The sequence below is a fragment of the Solenopsis invicta genome, chromosome 1, assembly GCF_016802725.1.
Source record: "Solenopsis invicta isolate M01_SB chromosome 1, UNIL_Sinv_3.0, whole genome shotgun sequence".
In the NCBI taxonomy this organism is placed as follows: Eukaryota; Metazoa; Arthropoda; class Insecta; order Hymenoptera; family Formicidae; genus Solenopsis; species Solenopsis invicta.
Genome location: NC_052664.1, coordinates 32,100,717 through 32,123,795, shown reverse-complemented (window position 1 = coordinate 32,123,795; position 23,079 = coordinate 32,100,717). Strand labels below are relative to the sequence as shown.

Genomic DNA, 23,079 nt, shown 5'->3' with positions numbered 1-23,079 from the left:
TGCACAAGTATGTAACTGGGCAGTTAAGAACAGTTTTGTTAAAATATTTAAAAATTTGGTAATTGTGCACTATAGGGGACCCAGCTCCAATCATGTTGACCTTGACATATATAGTATTATAGAGGCAAGAATACTGACCAACTCTTCCTCATAAATTAATTAGCGCTTTCCTATAGTTTTCGAGATATACTTAGAGAAAGAAAAAAACAGTTTTTCTTAATTATTTCAGAAAATATTCATTTTACAAAAAAATGTGTTAAACAAAAAATGAAGCTTGTGATAAGCTCTATAAATAAGGTTCTATACATATTTTATCTACCTCCAATACTTTAGGACTTATAATCAAAAAACCATTTTAAAAACTCTGACAAATTTAAATTTTTACATGTCGTACAGAGAACGCGTGGGCGGGGGAGAGGCTCCGCCCCTCCCCCTGCACCTCCTCCCGTATTTTTTCTAACCTAACTCACCTCGTTTGAGTCGGTCCACTAATGATGTGGTGGGTGCGGGAGAGGGTGGGCCATAATTTCAAATCTAATATCGCAACATGATCAATTAGATATCCAAATTACAACTAAAATAAGATTAAGTTAGATTAGAAAAAATACGGGGGAGGCAAAGCCCCTCCCTCGCCCAAGCATCTACATTTCACGCAAAACTACTCAAAATTAAAAAAAATTATTTTAAAACAGTTTTTTTTACTATAACAACTACAATATTAAAGTTAGGTAAAATATATATATATATATAACCTTTTTTATAGTTTATCACGAGCTTCATTTTTGGTTAGACACATTTTTTGTAAAATAAATATTTTCTGAAATAATTAAGAAAAACTGTTTTTTTTCTTTCTCGAAAACTAGACGAGAGCGCCAATTAATTTATAACAAAAAGTTGTTCAGTATCCTTGCCTCTATGACATATGTCAAGGTCAACATGATTAGAGCTGGGTCCCCTATAATTCACAATTACTTGCAAAATGCAGGATGCTCAAGTTACTAGAATATCAAAAGCAGCATTGCTCATCATCAGGATGTTTATTTAAATGAGGTATAATAAAAGAATTCTTTGAAAAATCCGGCTCTATCCTATTTGTCTAGGTAAATTTTTGCTGCGGAAAAATTGTTTTTTCCGTGTAATACTCCTGAAGTCTAATACTTCCGTCATTTCAATGTATGCTCACGATTACATTGTGCGTCGGTGATCTCTCTGATAAGATTGTCCTTCATAAATCAATTTATTTGAGAGATGAGTAATCATGGAATGAGTCGCTTAAATTCCTACGAATTGCGTAACAGAAGAAGTGCAAATCGAGACGAGCAAACATGTTAGTGAATTTAGTGATCGAGCAAATGAAGCCAATGCCGTATCAAAAGATAGACCAATATGTTTCTTGCGGTTCATCCACCATCGATCATTTCGTAGAGTTCATTTTGTCGAGTTACGTCCATTTCTACGAACGTATTATAAATTAACGTTACGTTATTTGATTACAATTATCCAATCACGTTGTAATCATAATCGACAACTGAAGATACGCTCCGAAATGCATTGACAATCTATAGCAATCAGCATTTGTAATGTGAACTATGGACTTTTAAATAGTCGATATGTAAAAAACGCGCCATTAATCTTGCGCGCTACTCTTCCACCAATAGTCCGGGAGGTAATGACACAAATTTTCGACTAATATTGACAAAGCTGATTTTTATTTGTTCAGTTGTTTTTTTGTTACATATGAATAAAATGACCGTCAGCCCACGATCCCGCGGGACGGCGGGCTTTCGCAATGTCTCAACATTGTAAAAAAAGAAGTGTTAATAATATTAACGAAAAGTTAATATCGACAAAGCTGAAAATTCTTGTACTTACTATTAACAACATGAAATGTCGAAAGGATATCGTCAGCTGCGGCAACTACGGAACGTCGTGCGTCAGTCACTCATACTAAATATGAAGAAAATAAGGTAATTATGCAGTATAGGCGACTCAGTTCCAATCACGTTGACCTTGATACATGTTATAGAGGCAAGGATACTAAACAACTTTTTCTTATAAATTAATTAACGCTCTCGTACAGTTTTCGAGATATACTTAGAGAAAAAAAAACAGTTTTTCTTAATTATTTCCAAAAATATTCATTTTATAAAAAAAAGGGTCAAACAAACAATGAAGCTCGTGATAAGCTCTATAATAAAGATTATAAACATATTTTACCTAACTTCAATACTTTAGTCGTTATAATAAAAAAACTATTTGAAGACACTATGGGACCCCCCCGCCCCGCGGAATCGTGGGCTGACGGTCATTTTATTCATTTGTAACACGAAAACAACTGTACAAAAGTACAAATGAAAATCAGCTTTGTCGATATTGGTAAAAAATTGGTGTCATTACCTCCCGGATTACAATGTTTATATTCTTTTCGTGTTTAATCTCGATTAAACGTACTTTTCATCTTTTTCTAATTCTTAGAACTGTAAAAAGGTAAAAAGTAAATTAAACCGAGATTAATCATGAAAAGAATAATTTTGCTAACGTATTTAAAAATTTAATTGGATACAAATCTAAAAATAATTTTATTAGATCATTAAAATAATTACGCAGGACACAGAAACTGATTGCTAAAATTATTACATCATGCTTATTATCCTTCATAATTACTTTTGATGGATTCTAACAAAAAATTATTTTCAGATATATATTTGGTTAAATTTTTAGATGCTTCAGCAATACTATATTTTTCCGCAAAGTTAATCTTCATTGATAAAAACAAACATTTTTATCAATGTAGATTATATCATAAAATCTTAAAATTAATAATTTTTAGATTTTATCACGGACATTTTATAACGTATTTATTTATATTTAATATTATTATATTTTATCATTATCTTGAAAAAAAAATTGGATTTTAAGTACAGGCTTAAAAAAACTTTTTCTTGTTAAAACTATAAATATTGTAGCCTTTCAACTTCGCAGCTTATTTGTAAATATATTAAGTAAATAACATATATATTGACAAATTATGTATAAATTATTACAATATATCGACAATATGCTAAAGAACACATCATAATTTATAATTGATAAAAATGCGTGCGCACGTGTTCATTTTTTGTCAACGTAGATTAACTTCACGCAAAAGTTGCAGACGTATCTAAAAATTTTGCTAAATTCAAATTTGAAAATAATTTTGTTGAAATCATCAAAATAATTATGAAGGACGATAAGCATAAAAATGAGTAATTCTGCAAAAATATTAACATTCTAACGATCAATTTCGTCCTACTATAATTATATAATTGATAATCTGATAAAATTATTGCGTATTACATCGATTAAAGTTGAAATCGATTGAAAAACTTAATAATTTACGTTATGTGTCCTATAGAGTTTCCGTCAACAATAGTCTGTCGGTATATTTTGAAACGTATCCTAGGGTCTCTGCGTGATTACAGCGCAATCGGATAATAATCGGATTATAATCGGATAAAACGTGCGCGCACGTGTAACATGACAAACACTTAATCTTCTATGTATGCGTCAGATTCTATATTTTTCTCTCGTACGCACCGAAGGCGAAGTGATTACGAAGAGACCACTTGATCGGCAGACGCGACGTCACTCTCCGTCTCTCCTTGACTCTCTCTTTTCCGCCTCCCTCTCTTCTCTCGTTCACGGTAGAAGAATTTTTCTCGCGACAGTGCATCTTCTTCCGACGAGCGGACGAGGTGCATCCCGCGGTTAGAGGAAAACGACGTTGTTTCGACGATAAAGCGTCGATGCACTCGCTCACTCGCTCGCTTGTCACGCGAGCGACGAGCGACGCGAGTGTTCTGAACGCGAGAAGATTGTACACGTCACATTATCATTGACGCGATCTAGCGCGCATGCGTAATTGAGACACACGGAAGATCATTCTAAAGCTTTAAAAAACACTTTGCTCTGCTTTCAGAGTAACAAGAAAGATGGCGCGAAAAAAGATAAAAGGACGATTCAAACCTGTATTATCCGCGTATTTAGATTTGCCTACAATTTATCGATATAAACGTTAATCTATTTTTAAAGGCAAAACGTAATAGAAAAACTTTAATTCTAATTTTAGCGGCAACAATCTTTTTGAAGCTATCCGTTTATTTGCATTTATTTAAAATCTAGGTTTTTCTCAAAATAATAAATAAATTTTATGTGATAAAATATAACATAAAATATAAATAAATACGCAATAAAATGTCTACAAATTACTAATTTCAAAAATTCGTGATGTAAATCATACAGCAAAAAGTTAAAAAATTACTAATTTTATAATTCTCCTGGACACATTTAAACATGTCAAGAGATTTGATTTCTGTTATGCGTGTGCGTATACTCGTATGTATATAAAATTATGTATATTATACGGTCAGAAGCAAAAAGTCTACAACACTTTTTCGACGGGTCTCGGAATTTAGCCTTGCTCGTGGAGCGGATAAACGCAACTGGTTAGATCCATAAGTAAGAACCAATCGCTAGGGTGATCAGACTGCATTCCGAAACTCGCCGAAAAAAAAGTGTTGCAACCTTTCCGCTTCTGACCGTACATGAGACAAAACCAGGTTTAGTTAAATTTCAATGTAGCTAGTCGTAAATATTAGATACTCAGGAATATCGGTTGTGCGTGTAGCGCGTATATATATAACGCGAATAATATTAATAACATAGCCGTTCGGTGAAGCGAACAATGGTTTAGTTAATTACCTAAATGATAATTCTATAGGTAAATTATGCAATATATGCATCAATGCATATACGCATCTGTAATTTTATTAAGCCGTTGGTATATAACGGCATATAACGAGTCTATCGATGTCGAGTATATTCGTTGTTCGCTTTTGTTGCAATTGTACAAATCACAAATAGATCGAAGAATCGTCATAATGCTTCGAAAAACGACGATTTCTCAGTAGACTTGAAACGGATTTTTTACATGAAAAACTTCATAAAGTTTTGCTCCGTCAAGCGCGAGGGCACGTGTCGCTCGTAGCCTTTTGGTCGTTGGATAAAACGCGCACGTTCGGCGCATAATACAATTAGGTAGTTGCGTAAGGCACAAAAAAATAATGTGCTACCTCATACGACGAGTACCGTGTGATAATTATGATTATCGCCTATGTCAAAAAAGTGAGTGATATAAGCAATCATAACGTTCCAAAGTGTGACCTACATAAAATATATTTTACGCTTTCGCTTTATATGATTAATAATAAATAAAATAATAAATAAAATATTTTCAAATAATGTGCAATTAAATACAATCGTCCATGACATCGCTGCATCGTTTGTTTATTATATCTTAAAAACAATTAACTTTTCTTACACATCATTTTTACAAATTAGTGTTTAATAACATTTTTGTAAGAAAGCGTGTTGAGCGTTCCAATATTTTCGTATTCCATTAAATTACAACCATCGCGATCGTGGAATGTTTCATTATTTAATAAAATTATAAAAAAAAAATTAAAAATTTTATTAACATTATGCAGAATTTTTTATTAAATTGACGTCAAAGAAATCGTAATACGCTTATATCATAAATTTCTGCTAATGCATTTTACTTTGCGCGGGGTGAGCAAACGTTATCGCACATGTATTTAAACATTTACATGTGTGACAGTGTCACAAGTGCTAGAAAAGTTCAATAAAGTTATCGATAAATTAATAACGTAAATAATTTTATTTATTCGAACTTTGCAGAATTTTTCTCAGCAATTTCAGTTAAAAGTGAATTTGATATAAATCACAATTTGTAGGATTGGAAAGTATACAGGCAAGTACAAATATTACCCAATGGATAAAATTTCACGTAGAAAACATTCTAAGTAACACACGTGATAAGATTAGTGTCCATTTATCCAAGATATGATAAAAAAGAAAAATAATGCCAATCCGTTTTTTTTTTTTTTTTTTTTAAAGTAACTTTAACATAGTAGCTATACTGCAATTAGTAACGTGATTACATTTTTTTCAGTAAAGGTAACAAATTTAATAGTTATTTTTATACTGTTTAATAGTTATTTTATTACTGTTTACATTTTAAACCTTTTAGTGACAATTCCCATTGTGTACGTGTGTGTTTAATCTTTAACCTCTAGTTGATATTTATAGTCTATTGTTACGTTTAAGACTTAAATTACTCCACCAAAACTATATTTAAATCTTAAACATAACAATAGACTATGAATAGCAATTGGTATTCATAGTCTATTGTTACGTTTAAGATTGAAACATAGTTTTAAAACGTCAAAAAGACTATTATCTTGTCACATTCATTTTAAGAATAATTTTCTTGAGCTTGAAATTGTTATATAAAAATTTTTAAAAACAAAATTAAGAATGCAAAAAAAATATAAATTTCGCTATATTTATAAATTTAATAAAAACCCAAATTTTTAACTTTGGATTTTAAACATTTTTAAATCTTTTCCTTTAAATTTTTTTTGTAGTCTTGCGAATTTAATATACAAAATAATATTGTTTTTATTAATTGTTTTTATTAATATTTTTTAATAAAAAATTTAACAAAATTTTAGCGAAATAAATTTTATATTTAATTTTATCTTGTTTTAACACTAAAATAACAATGAAAAAAAGTAGCATTACTTTTTAAGTAACGATAACAAGTTACTTTTTAAAAATAACTATTCTAATCTCCGACAATTTGATACAATATACAATATCACTTTATATATTTCTTTCTTGGATAAATATTTCCTTTGTATGCATTGTATATCTTCATCTAGAATAGTCAAAATGCATTCTTGCAAATAAAATGAGGATTTAAAGTGATAAATTTTTTAACAGCAATTAAGATACAATTAAACATCTAAATCTCATTTTAGTTTAAAATATTTCACAACTTACATAGAAAATAAGATAAAGAGCTATAACAAGATGATAAAAAAAAGACAAGTTGAGCATTACCAGCAATATAATGTTATACTAGCAGAGTAATAAATGCCAATTAATAGCATACTGACCGTATATCGTTTATCGTAGATAATAAAATATGCTTACAATCTGCAAATATATTCATGATAAACACTTTATCATCTGTAAACATAGTGATAGTTGTAAAATTAAATGAAAAATTAGTGTTAATTAAATATAATACCACAAAGTCTTGCAAGTTCCGCCTCTCGCGTTAATTAATAATATATTTTTTGATTATTGCATTAAATACACATAATTTATACCTATTTTAATATAACTTTTTAAATATTGCAATAATAATAAAATTATTAAATTATTAAATAATAATTATTATATATTAAAATATAATATAAAATTAATATTATGGCGTTAGTAATAAAAATTCTTTACATGCAAATTTCACCAAGAGTCGAGAATAAATGCGCTTAAATTCCGCATGATGTTGATGACGAATCTACTTAATATTCTCGGAATCAATTTAACAATTAAGCACATAAATCTTTCACTACGCAAATAATAATTGACGATTTTGTTATGTATCTTGGATTTAGCCTGACTCATCTTATCTAAAAAAATACTCGCACGTGCAACATACAATTTATTGCAGAATTTAGCGGAATCTTTTTCAACAAATTTTAATTGTTCATTTTCTTATCAAGTCATGGCAAATATTCAGTTTTGCTGTATGTTACACGTGCGAGTATTTCTCTTTGCACTAAATTTAAAAGTACGCATCGATTACTAAATCGTTTTATATATTTCATGTATAAATGAATTAGTTACGTTTAAAAAATCAGCATAAATTATATATGTGTATGAAAGAAATAAGAAATAGGGGATAGTTCAATATGTTAAACAAGAAAAACATATAAAACGTTTTTTATTCAACATATCGTTTCTGTTCCCTGTTCCTTATTGCTTCTATTATGTCTGCACCCCAAGACAACTAAAACGTGGGGGTCCCTAAACATATAAGATTGACCCCGCATGCTATACATTTTCTAACACTTCAAGTGGGTTTGGTAGAACGTTTGCCCCAAAACATTAGGGAGTCTGTCCTTTTCTCACGCAAGCGGTCCGTTCACAGTTTGGTTAATAGTAAAAAAAAAAAAAAAAAAAAGTAAAGGATAGACCACCGTAGACATAATGTCTATATGTAGATATGAAATGTTCTTTTTTTCGTTTTTATATGAAGACAAAAGCTCATCGAGTTGCTCGCAACGATTATGTTATCTTCAGTTAAGAACAGACAAACTTGCTCGGGAGCCTCGGGATCAAATATCTGTCCTACCTGATCAAATATCCACCCGTTTTTTTGCAATGCATCCCCGGATTTGCGGTAACCTTGATCTTTTGCGTCCACAAGTGACTATTACCATCGTATGCGATGACACGAACGAGACGAGCAAATTACGGAGATTAAGTGCCCCTTTGTCACACTTTCGCGAGAAATGTCTCATCGCGACGGAGAGAAAAACGAGTAGACAAGTAGAGAATTGCAACGTGCATCGTGATTCATTCCTAATGCATTTTGACGTGAAGTTATGTAAGTTAGGAAACAGTGATGTGTTAACTCGCTGAGGATGTTCTAAAAATTGAATTATGGCATATTTATTTATGATTGACCGCAATTGACTCGTCAAAGTATAAAAATACTGAGGTTATTTATTAAGCTTTTTATTATTCTATATACTAACATAATTACATTTCACTATTGCACTCATTTTTTTTTTTTTTTTTTTTTTATTATCGAGACTAATTATTTTTATTTTATTATTTTATTTTATTTCTTTATTAAATTTGCATTATATTATTTTATAATTAGATTTTTTAATTTCGTTGAAAATATCTCGATTAATTTTGCGAAAAATTATAATCTCAGTACAAAAGCAGTTATTTTTCACTTTCCGGACTCTTAGCGCGATGACGGGCAACCTCAAGTCGCCTGATCCAGCATCGTGATGAAGAAAATGGAGCGACGGTTTATTTAATTTCCGCGTAGTTCGGCATCGGTCGGCCCGCTCGTACATGTGCGCGTGCACATTTACGCCCCTTAGGACAATCCCTAAACTCAAATTGGTCTTGAGTTCTCTCCTTAATCCAAGCCTGACTAACCGTGCGTGTCACGCTCGCTTGCATATGTGCGAGTCGGAGAGGAGCTCGCGATGAGTGGCACACATCTGTATGCCACGAGCGTTGCGGGGGAGAACACAACACCCACTAGTGCGACATGCACGGCCGCCGTTGTAATCATTGAGAGGTTAAAGCCCTATTTAATACTTCGAGATATTTTTTCTGCTTCTCATCATTTTTCTTCAGCGAAAATCTGTGCTGAATTCATTCGCGACAAATGATTGAGAAAGCGCAAGAATATAAAAGAACAGAATAAAGAAGTTTAGTCACCGCGACAATTACATTGATCTAAACTTAATTTATTTAGTTTTCACTCGTTTATATAGTAGTCTTGATTTTTGTTAAACTAGAATCATTAAAAATTAACTGAATCTAATATAAATAATTTACAGTTTCTAGATATCTGGAAGTTTAAAGGAAATTTCTCCAATTACGTCTTCTTTTAGTATTTTCATATTTTCGGAATATTTATGCAAATTCCTATTTAAAATATTTTATTTTCTCAAGTAAGATAGAAAAAATGTTTTCGTTAATACGTAGAAGAAACGTCCAACTTGAATTATTACTTGAAATGGATACCACTCTTATCACGTACGTTAGTTCGGACGTTCTTTCTACATGTAAAAGGAATTTTTTCCATTAAATAATATTCGTACGCCTGTATTGTATTCGCATGTATACGCTTAGAACGAGATCGTGCAGCTCATTGCCATCGTTACGCGACAGATGCACAGAGGTATTTAAAGCGACACGCTCGTAAAAATTCTAATTAAACACCCGCCCGTAATATATTGCATTACACAAAGCGGCACACCCGTAAAAATTCTAGTCAAACACTCGTCCGTAATATTGCATTACACAGTTCGTGGTTTCTCTGTCAGGCTTCATTACACGCGTGGTTTCACCGCCGGCGAATGCGCTGCCATGCAAAAGACTGCACTCGTACCGCATAAGCGACAGAAAAAGAACGAGGGAAAAAAGAAGGCAAGTACTCTCGGTCGGAATCCGATTCTCGCGTTTCTATTCCGCGTCTGCGATTCGTCTAACGTATCGAATAACGATTGATTAGAAGTGACCAAGAAAAAATCTAAAGTTAATCTCAACAGCAAAAGTTTTATCTTTCTTACACATTAAAGCTGCTGTATACTGATATAATGTAAGTGTAAAAATTAAATGCAAATATTTTGAATAACAAAATACATATATTTTACTAAACAATATAATAAAAAAAAAATATATATATATATAAGATTTCATAATTTGACCCGTGTATATATTTATATTAAACACACATCTTTACATTGATTTGAGTGTGACGGCTTTAATATGCATTAGTACGCACGAGTGCGTCCAATTCGCTATACATAATTTAATTATTGATTTTAGGTTTCTGTATTTCTCTCACAAATTATTGGAATTACCTAGACACACGTACATACATATCATGTGTACGTTTTTTACATGCATATGATATCACCTATTAATAAGTTTGATGTAACAAGCTGTTCATTCTTAACAGCAACTTAAGGCAAACTTTATCGTTAAACAAAACTGTATAATGTTGTAAAAATAAAAATTTTCAAAACAGCATGTAGTTTTTTTAAGTGTCTATGTAAATATTTAAACTTTTATCGCAAACACGTCAAAGAATTATCAACTTCAAGAGCGACAATCCTCCATTAAAAAATTAGTTTTTTTTTTTCTAAAAAAATTACTAAGAAATCCTCATAATGCTTCGAAAAACGGCGATTTCTCTCCAGACTTGAAACTTTATAAGGTTTAGCCTCAAGCGCAAGGGCGCCTGCCATGTGTCGAATCACTTGTAGGTTTTTTGTCGTTGGATAAAACGCGCACGTTCGACGCATAATGTAATTAAGAAGTTGCACAAAACACCAAAAAGGAAAAAATAATAATCGTTATCTCATACGCCGAGTACCGTGTAATACTTACGATTAATTTATTTACACATCTAAAATAAGTTTTTAAAAATCCGTTTTTTTTTTTAACTTATCGAGTTTAAACTATTCTCGTATTTCATTAAATTACGAATAGTTTTTGCTATGGTTGAATGTTTTAAATATTTAAAAAAAAATTAAAAAATGAAAAAAATTGAATAATTTTTTCGCATTATACAGAATTTCCCATTAATTTGACATCAAAAAATAAAAGGAATCGTAATATGCATACATCATAAATTAATGCTGAGTTTTACTTTGCGCGTGATGAGCAAATGTTATCGCACATGTATTTAATCGTGTGTATGTTTGACGATTCACAAGTGTTACAAAAGTTCAAGAAAGTTATTGATAATTAAAATTGTAAACAATTTTATTTATTCAAATTTTACAGAAAATCTTGGCAATTTTAGTTAAAAGTTATAATTTGATCAATCACAATTTGTAGCGTTAAAATGTAACGAGCAAATACAAATGGGTAAAATTTGAGAAAATACTAAAAAGAAATTATATGAACTAACAATAAATGACATCTAATGATTTATCCGCAATACTACTAAAAATATAAAATATGAAACGATTAAACACATAAAACCAATTTAGAACTGACTTTTTAACGAAAAAACTCGCAAGTCACAAGAGAACGTTTATTTCATACATGAATGTTTATTCCATATTTACAGCTAAAAAGAAACAATTTTGTCAGAAAGAGCAAGGTAGAATTTAAATTTAAATATAAAATTCCAAAAATTTTCTGTTAAATTTCAACAAAATAAAAATCCATGATTTTCAAAAATAAAAAAAAACTTCCTTAAAAATTCTAGGTTTTCCCGATTTTTCCGATAGTAAACATTCTGCATAATAAATAATAAGAGAAAAATAAATCTAGTACGAGTCCTTTATTTTTTACAGAACATTAACACCAAGAATCGCAGTCCAAAAAAATAAATTTTTAAACATTTTAAAACATTAATAAGATTTTATTATTTGATATTTGTGTTTTGTTTAACTTCCCTCTCTTTTCATTTTTCCTCATTTATAAACATATAATTCCTTTTCATGATTTTTCAATCAAGCAGAAAGTTATTTCACAACTTTACAAACGAGATAGTTGTTTGCGAGAACGCTTGCGATTAAATTAACTATAATAGCATGCCAGTTTCCACGAAGTTTTACACTTTTGCTGTTCAGGAAGAATGCGCGGCATGTACTTCCGACTATTCACGGTTTGCTTGCTAATGCAATAACGCCAGTCGCGTCAGTTAACAAGATAACGCTTGCTCTTGTCGGACGTAAAGACATGCACATTCGCCGACCACGAATATTTTATGGGGCTAATAAAAGCCATGCTGCATTTAATTGCAGCATGGCTTTTATTAGCCCCATAAAATATTTGTGTCTTGCATCGTGGAAGTAACTGCAAAATTCAATTTAAAATTCTTCATCGGGAGAAGGATATGTTTGATAAAAAGGCAAGGGATAGGGAGTCTTTTCTGAAAGAAATCTGCCAGCTATGGATTCATAGCGAAGCCGGGTGTATCAAAATCTGAAAATTATCAAATATATGTATATGTGTGTGTGTGTGTGTGTGTGTGTGTGTGTGTGTGTGTGTGTGTGTGTGTGTACGTGCGGATAATCCTCGAACTCACTTCGTGAAATTTCGGTGCAAACGTGAAATTACATTCACGACGGGAACGCAATAAATAAAACTTCCAAATTCAATTTACGGGAATTATGTAATAAAATGATTATTTACGCAATTTTTAATCATGAATCTCGCAAAAACGTGTGAAATAAAATTCCTCACTTAATGGAGAAATTATTACTGAGGAATTATTACGAGCTTTCGTTGTGAAAAATATTCAAGTAATTTCTTTTATACGAAAGAAAGCAAATAAAATCGATTTAAATATTTGCAGAGTAGCTGCACAAATAATTTTTCTGACAGTGACTTCCTCTTCGTCGCGGCTTTCGTCACTAGCGATAATAGTTACAAAATGTCGAAAAAAAAAAAAACAAGAATAAGCGAAAAAAAATATTATAACTATAATTGTACTCTCCAAGTCTCGTAGAGTGACAAATCGCTTTAAAAATTGTACAAACTCAATTTTCGTTCTTTCAGAGGAGCGTTTCATTCTACAAGAGAATTACCCTTTATTATATCTATGAAATTTATATCTATGAAATTGACATTTTATTTTCAAAATTATATTCTAATATAATAAAATAAATCTACCTGTTCTCCAAAGAATCTAAAATAGCCTTGCATAACTCGAAACAAAAAACTGTCTAGATCAAGCATGAAAAAAATAAGGATTTTAGGAAAAGAAATGCCATTATACAGAAATTGGTTTCATGATTTCTTCGATCGGAATCGATTTGAATTGTACCTGATACTTTTTTCAGGTATTTCCTATTTTTCAAATCCCTGTCTTTTAAGCATTTAAAAACTCCTTTTGAATCGTATCAAAAATTCTCAAACGCTTTAGGAAGAAAACGAAAACGATTATATCTATCAATTATAAATTCTGAAAATAAAGTACTCGGACCATAAAGATAAGATTCAAGCGGTACTTACTCGATAACGCCAGGGCCAGGTCCACCATGTATATCCAGCGTAACGTTTTCCTGCAGACACTCATGATCTTTTGAGTACGAGACGCCGTTACGCTGTTGGTGTTCTCCGCGAATTCCTCCGCCAACGTTACGGTGCTGACCCGCGTGAGCTCTTCTGTGGATCTCTGAAAAAAAAAAAGATAAACAAATTTATCAAACGATTGATACCGACAAACAAACATCGTTTAAAGCATTTAAAAATACGAAATGCAAAACGGCAGTGGCAATACGCAGACTAGTTAGAAGCGCGCACGTTTCCTTCCGAAACATCATATTTCATATATTTTATTACATAACTGTATACTTATACATTATGTAACACTATATCTCTAAATACTCTACTCTCGTTATATCATCTAGATAATCGAATTAATCGGTCGGATTGATTACAACTTGTATACATCGAATAAGCGCTCTATTACTCATGTTTATGCGACGACATCATCGCAGTTTGAAAGACGGGGTGAGTTTTCTAATAACGCGCGGGTCGACGGATTGAGTAACGTGATACATGACGTGTTGTTACATACCGATCCGCGATATACGGTCGCATCGGTTTTCCACCGCAAGCCGCAGAGATGCAAGCGGGTTAGTTTTTTTTTCTATTTTTTTTTTTTCAACGTGGCGGTGCGTTTTTCGTAAAACGATCCCCCGTCGACGGATCGCCTGTTTCGAGAACACGACGACTTAATCGAATTACGCTTTGTCGGAAAACATAGAGCGGCTTCAGTTCCATTAACTGCGTATCACTGCGATGTTATCACTTGACAGAAGCAGCGCAATAACATTTTATCATGCAGCCTGCGCATTAAAACTCGCTATTAGGTATATATTAGAAGAAAGATAATAATGCTTTATTTACTAATAATAGCGATTAACATGTCGCAGATGTCGGGAATTCTGTCACGCTGCTCGCAACGTCCAACAGGAACCAACCTCTTAGCGGCTTTCAGCCGCCCTTGGCATACTTGTCGCCCCCAAACATTAAGCTTTGTTATATCTAAATGTTCTAAACGCGATATTACAAAACGACGACTTTATCATGTTACTTGCGTTGATATAAATATTAATTCTCACACGAAGTGTTCTCACGTGTTCCGACGTGAGAAAACTCTAGAGTTTTCGTGGACACAAATTGAAAATTTCAAACGCAAACTTTTTTAGCAATACTTTAAATAGTATAATTATACTTTATTTATATATAATTTTAATAGTATAATATACTTTATGTGAAGAAAAACACACACACATACTTGCGAAAAACAGTTATTCATTCTGAAAAGAAGGAAAACGAGATTGTTAAAGAAATGTAATATTCTATTAATGCTTTGTGGAAATTTAAATTTAATTGCGACAAATTTGATTTAAACTCAGCCTCGGCGGTGTTCAGTCTCGTGTAGGTTACTCGTAGCGTAGAGCTCTCCTCGCAAATATTATCGAAATAAAAGCCAAGATGAGAATAGAAGCTCGCCGAAATGTTTTGAAGCTTGAAATCTCTGGTTTCGAGAATGATAATTCATCGAACGATTTACAGATTGTTTACGAAGTTACGCGGATTCAAATGGGGATGCGTCAAACTCAAAATTTTTTACGAACTTTGCAAAGCTCCACGGCGTGAAATAAAAATTGCATGCAAATGCGGTTTACAGCATTTAAAAGCGCGATTCTTTACCTTTAATTTCCGTACTTGTTGAGCGTTGTACTTTTTTTCACTGAGTTATTCAACATTGAAGCAAAAACAGCCTTTTATGTTCAACGTTGTATGACTCGGTGAATAAAATGTTCAACAAGTACGCAAATTAAAGATTTACACTTTCGAATGCTGCAAACTGCATTTGTGTGCGATTTTTAATTCACGTCAAATAAACTCGCAAATTTTATAACAAATTTTGCCGCATCTTTATTTGTATTCGTATAGCTCCCTAAAAGATCAGTTTATGTTTTCAAAGTTGATATAAAAAATGTGTAGAAACATTAAACTGTAAAATGCGTTTTGAAAAATTTTATTATGATTTATCATTTTTGTAGATATTACACTATCTTTTAGAGAGTAATTGTAGGTGATCCTTTAATTTTGCGGTTCAACGCTCACTTTATTTTTGCTGAAGTCGATATTTAAACTTTGTAAAAAAAAAAAAAAAAAAAAATTGTAAATCGATCTTCCCGGGATCACTTTAATGAGCAAAGCCTATCTAAGTTAATTTTTCTCGAAGATTCTTTTGCAGTAGGAAATGAAGTAGGAAGTTCAAGAAAGATTTTAAAAAATAAAAAATTTTGCAAATTTAAACAAATCTACAGAGTTGCAAATTTTGCTTTTTCAAATTAACATGAAATTGAAATTAAAGAAACCCTTTAAAATGATTTATTAAGTAGAAAATAAACTACAATATTTTTGATGTTTTGTTGGATTATAAAAAATTTTTCATACATTTGCAAAATTTTTTTTAAATCTTTCTTGAATTTCCTACTTCATTTCTTAATGTAAAAAAAGAATCTTCAAGAAGAATCAATTTGGATAATTGAAGCAAAAAAGCCATTTTTGCTTAAGTGTTGAATAATTCAGAAAAAAAATCATACAACGCTCAACAAGTACGCAAATTAAAGGTAAAGAGTCGCACTTTTGAACGCTGAATCGCATTTGCATGCAATTTTTATTTCACGCCGTGGAGCATTGCAAATTTTGTAAAAAATTTTGAGTTTGACGCATCCCTATTTGAACCCATGTAACTTCATAAACGATCTGTAAATCATTTGATAAATTATCAATCTCGAAACTAGAGATTTCAAGCTTCAAAATGCTTTTTTAGTTTTCTTTCTACGATAATTTTTCACAGAGTTATAGCGATCTGAATAATGTGTAATATGGAACGTTCTAAGTGTTTCCTATTTTTTGTTAATGAGTGTACATGATCGTATAGAATTACATATATATATAATTAAATATAAAAATTAATGCATAATTATATATAATAATTATATACAGGGTTATTAAAGTGGGTTGTACCCACTTTTTACCATAGAAGCATAATTTACCGATGAATATGTGTTTCTAACATATTATTATAATTATTATATTAGAAATTTCAAATGCGTCGGGAAATCATGCTCCTATGGTAAAAAGTAGGTACAAGCATTAATAATCACTCTGTATATTGTAATAGATATGGACATATTTGATATATAATTATAATAATTATACACAAAAGAATTTTTACCGGATACCATTGTCACAATTCGTATTTATATGAAATAAAATTATTCTTAGCAATAAATAGGTACACTTTTATAAATGCCATTTTCGTGAAAATCAAAATTATCCAAGGTCTTAGCAAAGTGCTTATGAGAAGAAAGCTAGACAGTGTGTGATTATACCTTTTAAATCTCGAGAAACGGAAGAACAGCCGCGTATAAGTGAGGCGCTTTGTGGCAAAACACAGTCGTTATACGCGCACGTTTTCAAAGAACAGAAACATTGTCCTTGGTTTTCCTCCCACCAACGCGCGACGACGCAAAGAAATTATTTCGACCACCTGTTGGATCCGCGGCTTTCTTTTACAGCCTATTTCATTCGTACAACTCTAAATCACTCCCACGATCCGTTTTCTTTACTCCTTGGCGGCAAAATAGCGTTCGTGAGGTCAAATGGATTTGATAATTCTTCCAATTAAAAAAAAAGAAAGAAAGAAAGAAAGAAACAATACGTGGATTGTGAATGCAGAACGCAGTGCTTAGTAATAGCGATCGTGGATGGGACTAACCGGTCCTTTTAAAATCACCTAAGTCTGAGAAGAAATTCTACTGTGACTCCCCGTTGATTCTTGAGGTTCAGTTAAGTATTATACACGTACGTACTAGGCTTATGAGACTGTTCACCTCCTTCTCTTCTAGATCTTTAGAGAAATACTCTCTGAATCGATGAAATATGACTGATTCGCAGTGCTACACTTATAACTGTGATCGGTGGTTATCGGTGGTTATTCATTGTCTTTCAGTGATTCTGAGGAGAGGGAGGCAGATACTATCACTAATCAGAATCAGTGTATTATCACTGAAAGGCAGTATCGCTAATTGATATAGTTATAAATATAGCACTGAAATCAAGCTACTCACTGCCTTTCGGAACGACACTGATTTAGAGAGTAACAGCCTTGGGATCTATATCTTTTACAAGATAATGATGATACTAGTGACACAAAATGTTTAGTCTATCCTCCTCTCTTTTTTCCCGCATAATTTTCAGCAAAATTCTTTCGCTCAGCAAATTCAAGCTTGTATTTTTTTAGAAACACAAATTCTTTTAGTACAAGAAAGGGGACTCAATAAGAATCTCTTTCTATTTGGTAAAGGGTGTTTTCTCAGTAACATGGATTATCTGTAGATTCCAATTCGAGTATAATCTTAATTCTTTTACCAAGAGCAAAAGAAATACTACAAGTTTAGCCAGGTTTCATCCGAGTTCTCAGCTTTGCCAGCCCATCCGATACACTGATAAAAAAAGATTACTTGATTCAAATAAATTTCTTAAGGATCTTGACAAAATTTTACCAAGGAGAATAGACATTAAAATTTAAATAAGTTGATAATACAAGGACCAAAAATGAGTCAAAATAATGTGGATTTTCTCGTTCGTACATTAAATGGATATGATCAAGTTATTTTCTTCTATTGTTATGCAGAGGTTTGCCACTGATTATTCATATTCTCAATTTAAATTTTTAGTATGTGAGTTGAGAATTATTACCAGAATCAACTTTAATTTTAGACGGATGGTAGTTTTTTAATAATCTATCAAAGAACACTTTAATTTATATATTGATCATCTCGATGACTCTCTTTGTTAATATACTAAAAATAGACATTTTTAATTATTATTTTTCTCAATTCTACTTCATGTTGCCCAGGTACGATGTATATGATGGACATGTACAACATCTCTGCATCGTATTTTAATTTTATTGTAAATTTACCCACGATTTTTCTACAATTTACCATAGTGCGAGCTCGAAACTAGGATATAATCCTTCGTCAGTCGCGCTTGTAAATAGAGGCAATAATGATCGAGTGCGTTCCAAGCGGAAAATCCGGCGGTTAATCGGACGTCGTGGTCGTAGATTGTGGTGCATGGTGCATCGATTAACAACACTTGCGCTATAAAACCCGATAATATATCCGCGTTTCGCGGAGGGGGACTAGATGCGCGTCTAACTCGGTCATCCACTATGAAATAATTAGAGGGAGAACGCGAGCACGGGGGCCCCGTCGAACAACATCGAAGGGTTTCGTACGTAACGCGAGGGAGCAACGTTGTGTACACGTTCCTGCGACTTTCTGCGCGTCATTTTTCATTACCCGCGTCAATTCGAGAGACTCCTGCGTGTCGTTATTTCCCTTTCCCATGATAAATTTTAATCTTTTTACGTCCGCCGCGTATATTTGCACAATCCCAATCTCGCGCGCGCCATTTGTATCCATGTATTGTTAATCGTCACGCGCGTGTTTACTCACCGATGATAAGATACGATCTTTGCAATTAAAAAATAGAAAGTGCATAATGCAGTTGCGAATGTAATGCCTCATTTTCGAGTGAGATGACTATTTAATTATTTCCAATTACTCTAAATTTTCCTATCGTTCAAATTTTAATATAATAAATATATAGCGGGATAGTTATAAGAGAATTGCATACACAAATTTTTTTTATGTTTAAGCAAATATAAATTATTTTAAAATCACTTTCTTGACTTAGATAAATATTATTAGCTACAAATTAATTCAATTTTAAACTCAAAAACTATTTTTTTAATTCAAGGATGTTAAAATAAATATATTTACTTGAATATAAAAAACATTTTTTTCAACGCATTAATCGCAAGAAATAAGTAGCTTTATCGTCAAAAAGCTAATTATTAAAATTGCGAAAAAATAATGCGCAAACAGAATTTTCATCACAAATATTAATGTGACGAACAAGATTTGATTTAAATTTATAGAACGTAAACACAGATTAAGCTTCACTTATACTTGAATATTAAAGCCGGGACGACTGCAATTAATTGATTAATTGTATTTGTAAGAAATATTTTCATTGAATTCTCTCTCGCGCGTATTGACGGGCGATAAAAGATTCAACGGATAGTTAAACCGTCTTGAAAGCGATATTGCTGCACAATAGCACCATCAATTTCGACAGATCAGCAGACAACAGTTCCCACAATCCGATTCAAAAGTTTGCAAATTGCCAAAGTTTCTCATTAGCTTTTTAATGTGTCGCGCGTATAATATCGTTCGCGGATAAATTGCGGTAATAACTGCAACTGCGTTGGAAAATTTTGCGAGAGTTTTTCTAGTAAAAATAATCAATCAAGATACGACAGATGTGCTTTCTATCGGTTGATAAATAGAATTATCTACCACTCAACGTGCAAAAAGCTACAGGTGCTATTGACATCGTTATTCCGAACATGTGCATGTTCTAACGGTTTCGTCGCTAGGAAAAAAAATGAATATTTATGTTCGGCCGAACTCTCTCGTAACTTTTCGACACGCGGCAAATAATCATTACGGTTTATTACGAACTATCTCTTTCGAACCGTAATTCTGCAGATATACGCGTTATATTTTTTTGTTATCGAGAATATTCGTTTTCATATGTTCCGTTAGATAAAACACTTTTACGGTCGATTTGTCGGCTCAATGTTTGGTGAAATACCGGCAACAAAACTGCCACGTCGCGACGATATCGCGGCGAAATAAAAAAGGAAGGATGTGTACAGCGATCGCGCCAGCTATTTTAATTATAACTGGCATATACAATTAAAAATTCGAGCTCTATTATGTTAATTAGTTACGTACGGGGCTGAATTACGTAGACGAGTGTAATACATGTATGGGCGTGTTGCGAGAGGTACAATACTAAATTTGCATATTTACGATTGCATGTACATTACATTCATCTTTTGCATTTTTTTTTTTTGCCAATATATCGCTTCACCTTCTCTTTTAGTTTTTTCGACATGTAACTGAATTCCATTGAAAAAGGTAAACTGAAAACGTATTATAAAAAATATAAGGGAGTTATGACGCTGATACGAAAGAGGCATATTATTTTTCAATTTTTTTTTTTCAAACATACTCGTATTGCCTGCGAAACGAGATTTTACGACAATAAATCGATAGAAATATGTATTTCGTATCACTTCCAAATCTGCCAAAATTTTTATTAAGCATGAAAGTAGATTGCACAAGGAAGAGAGAGAGAGAGAGAGAGAGAGAGAGAGAGAGAGAGAAGACATATACATCCTACACAGAATCAAAGTCCAGAGCCAAGTTTAGAGTGAAATTTTAGTCATGAAGCGCATTAAACGTATCATACAAATTATCATCCACAATCCCGTATGATAACGCGAGGAAATACCTGCGAGAGTTGCGTTCAATCCCGAGATTTAGAATTTATCATCGCGACGCATCGTCGTTGAGTGAATCGACCATCGGTTCGCTCGTCGCAAATTTGTCGCTTCTCACGTGGCTGCTCGATAAACGTGAAATTTGCGAACTTGCGCGAGACAACGAGGCCGATCGGTTAGGCTCATCGCCTAATATTCGTGTAAAAAAACAAAAGATGCGATCTCGTAGCGAGGAACAAAAAGCGCGCGCGCGCGCGCACGTGCATCCGCGAAATCGATCTCGCGATCTCAACGAGACGAGGGCGAGGGTCCAACGAGACCGACGGTCGAGTTGCAACTGCTCGCCCGCCAACGAGCCGTACCTCGCATCTCCAATCAACTACTTCCTCGCAAGCTCAAATTAAATGTTCTCTCTACCCACCCTGCTTCCCCACTACCATCACCAACCACCACCATCACCATCACCACCAACGTCGTCGTCGTCGTGGATGTCGTTGTCGAATAGATTCCGCGTGTACATACTCGCTGTTCACGGTCTACAGTTGCGTCGCGCATTGTGCGAGTAGGACCCTCTCTTCTTTATCGGGGGCCCTTCGCATCCTCCGGCCCCCTCTTGGAAACATCGGACCCCGGGGTGAACGAGGCCGATTCGGTCGACTCCGAAAATGATCACCCCGCGCCGTGCAGATGTGCTCTCTGCCCTCATTCGACCTTTCCGGAGTCTTTATACGTTGCGGACCAAAGGAAGAATTAATTCTGGCTTGTTTGATAGATTTATAGATCTATCGAGTTTGCGGGATGACATTAATTTATTAGCTCGTATATCGGGTTATCAGATTTCGGGTTATTTAATAGTAGAAAAAGTATGTAACAATATGCTTAAATCATATTTAATTTTAAATATGACTTTAGGTATTTCTTTTGTGAAAACAACATACTTGAAAATTTCTAATTTTTATTATATTCTAATTCTTTTAAAATCTTTTTAGATGTATGGATCAGAATAAAAATTCTAATTAATATTTAATACCATTGGTCAGTTTAGAATGTCATATAAAATAATTAATTCGTGTTTTTTCGTTTTTTTAGATATAGTATTTAATATTAATTATATTTAACAATAATTAAAATTTGACAACTAAACAAAGCAGACATAAAATGTCATATTAAGCAATATTTGTAAAAAACGTTTCTACTTCAATTTTATTAAGTACGTTTTATTTTTAGTATATAATTTTAATATAAAAAATACGCAAGTAGATATATCCATCTATTTTTAATAAAACAATATAAAAATAAATGGATATATAAAAAACGTATTGTTTTGATCTAAAATGACAAAATATCAAAAATCATTATTTTTTCGTTTGTCGAAATTAACAATTATTAGTGAATTGCATTTGACATCTCATTATACGCTGATCGTTTACATCGAAATAAGTATTACCATTATCTCTATATTAAGTACACCGATTTGCAATCACAATCAATGATTGAATCCAATTTACTGTCTACAAAGTGAATTTATTTAATTTATTCTCTCATTGATCGAGTGTAATTTTTATTAACTTCTAACAAAATAAACAAAGCAATTACGCTAAATATTAAATTGTAAAAGTCAATTATCCAATTTATAATTTACTATTTTTAATAACAGAGTAATACAGAGTCTAATGAATAATCTTCTTTATATTTCTTCGTTTATATATGTAGCCTTCCAAATGTCACATATATTATATAATGGCTGCATGGCTTCAAGAAAAAAAGCAGTTTTGTAATTGTTGTGAGACTATTTAATATAATTGATTTGTACATTTAAATTCTATAAGAATTAAAGACAAATGTTCATATTAAAAAATCTTGCAAAGTTACAAAACTGGTTTTTCTGCTAAACGCAGTCAATGTTTCATATGATTAATATTGAGTTGAAAGAAAAATAATGTATTTTCTTGTTAGATAATTTGTGTGTGTTATTAGAAAGAAACTGTAATTCAAATGAC

General features: G+C 32.4%; 1 protein-coding gene across 5 annotated transcripts in view; it reads right to left on the bottom strand.

Moving 5' to 3' along the window:
- Positions 1-23,079, bottom strand: part of LOC105198632 (phospholipid phosphatase 1) — a 34,412-nt gene that overhangs the window by 6,192 nt on the left and 5,141 nt on the right. For 2 of the 5 annotated variants that reach the window (XM_026134436.2, XM_039454897.1), the window contains exon 2: positions 13,639-13,801. In XM_026134436.2, coding sequence (XP_025990221.1) covers positions 13,639-13,801 — 163 coding nt within the window. Of the gene's footprint in view, positions 1-1,872; positions 1,948-3,576; positions 4,139-13,638; positions 13,802-21,090; positions 21,439-23,079 lie in introns of those variants that run through there. The other 3 variants (XM_026134437.2, XM_011165408.3, XM_011165407.3) reach the window with 3 other exon arrangements.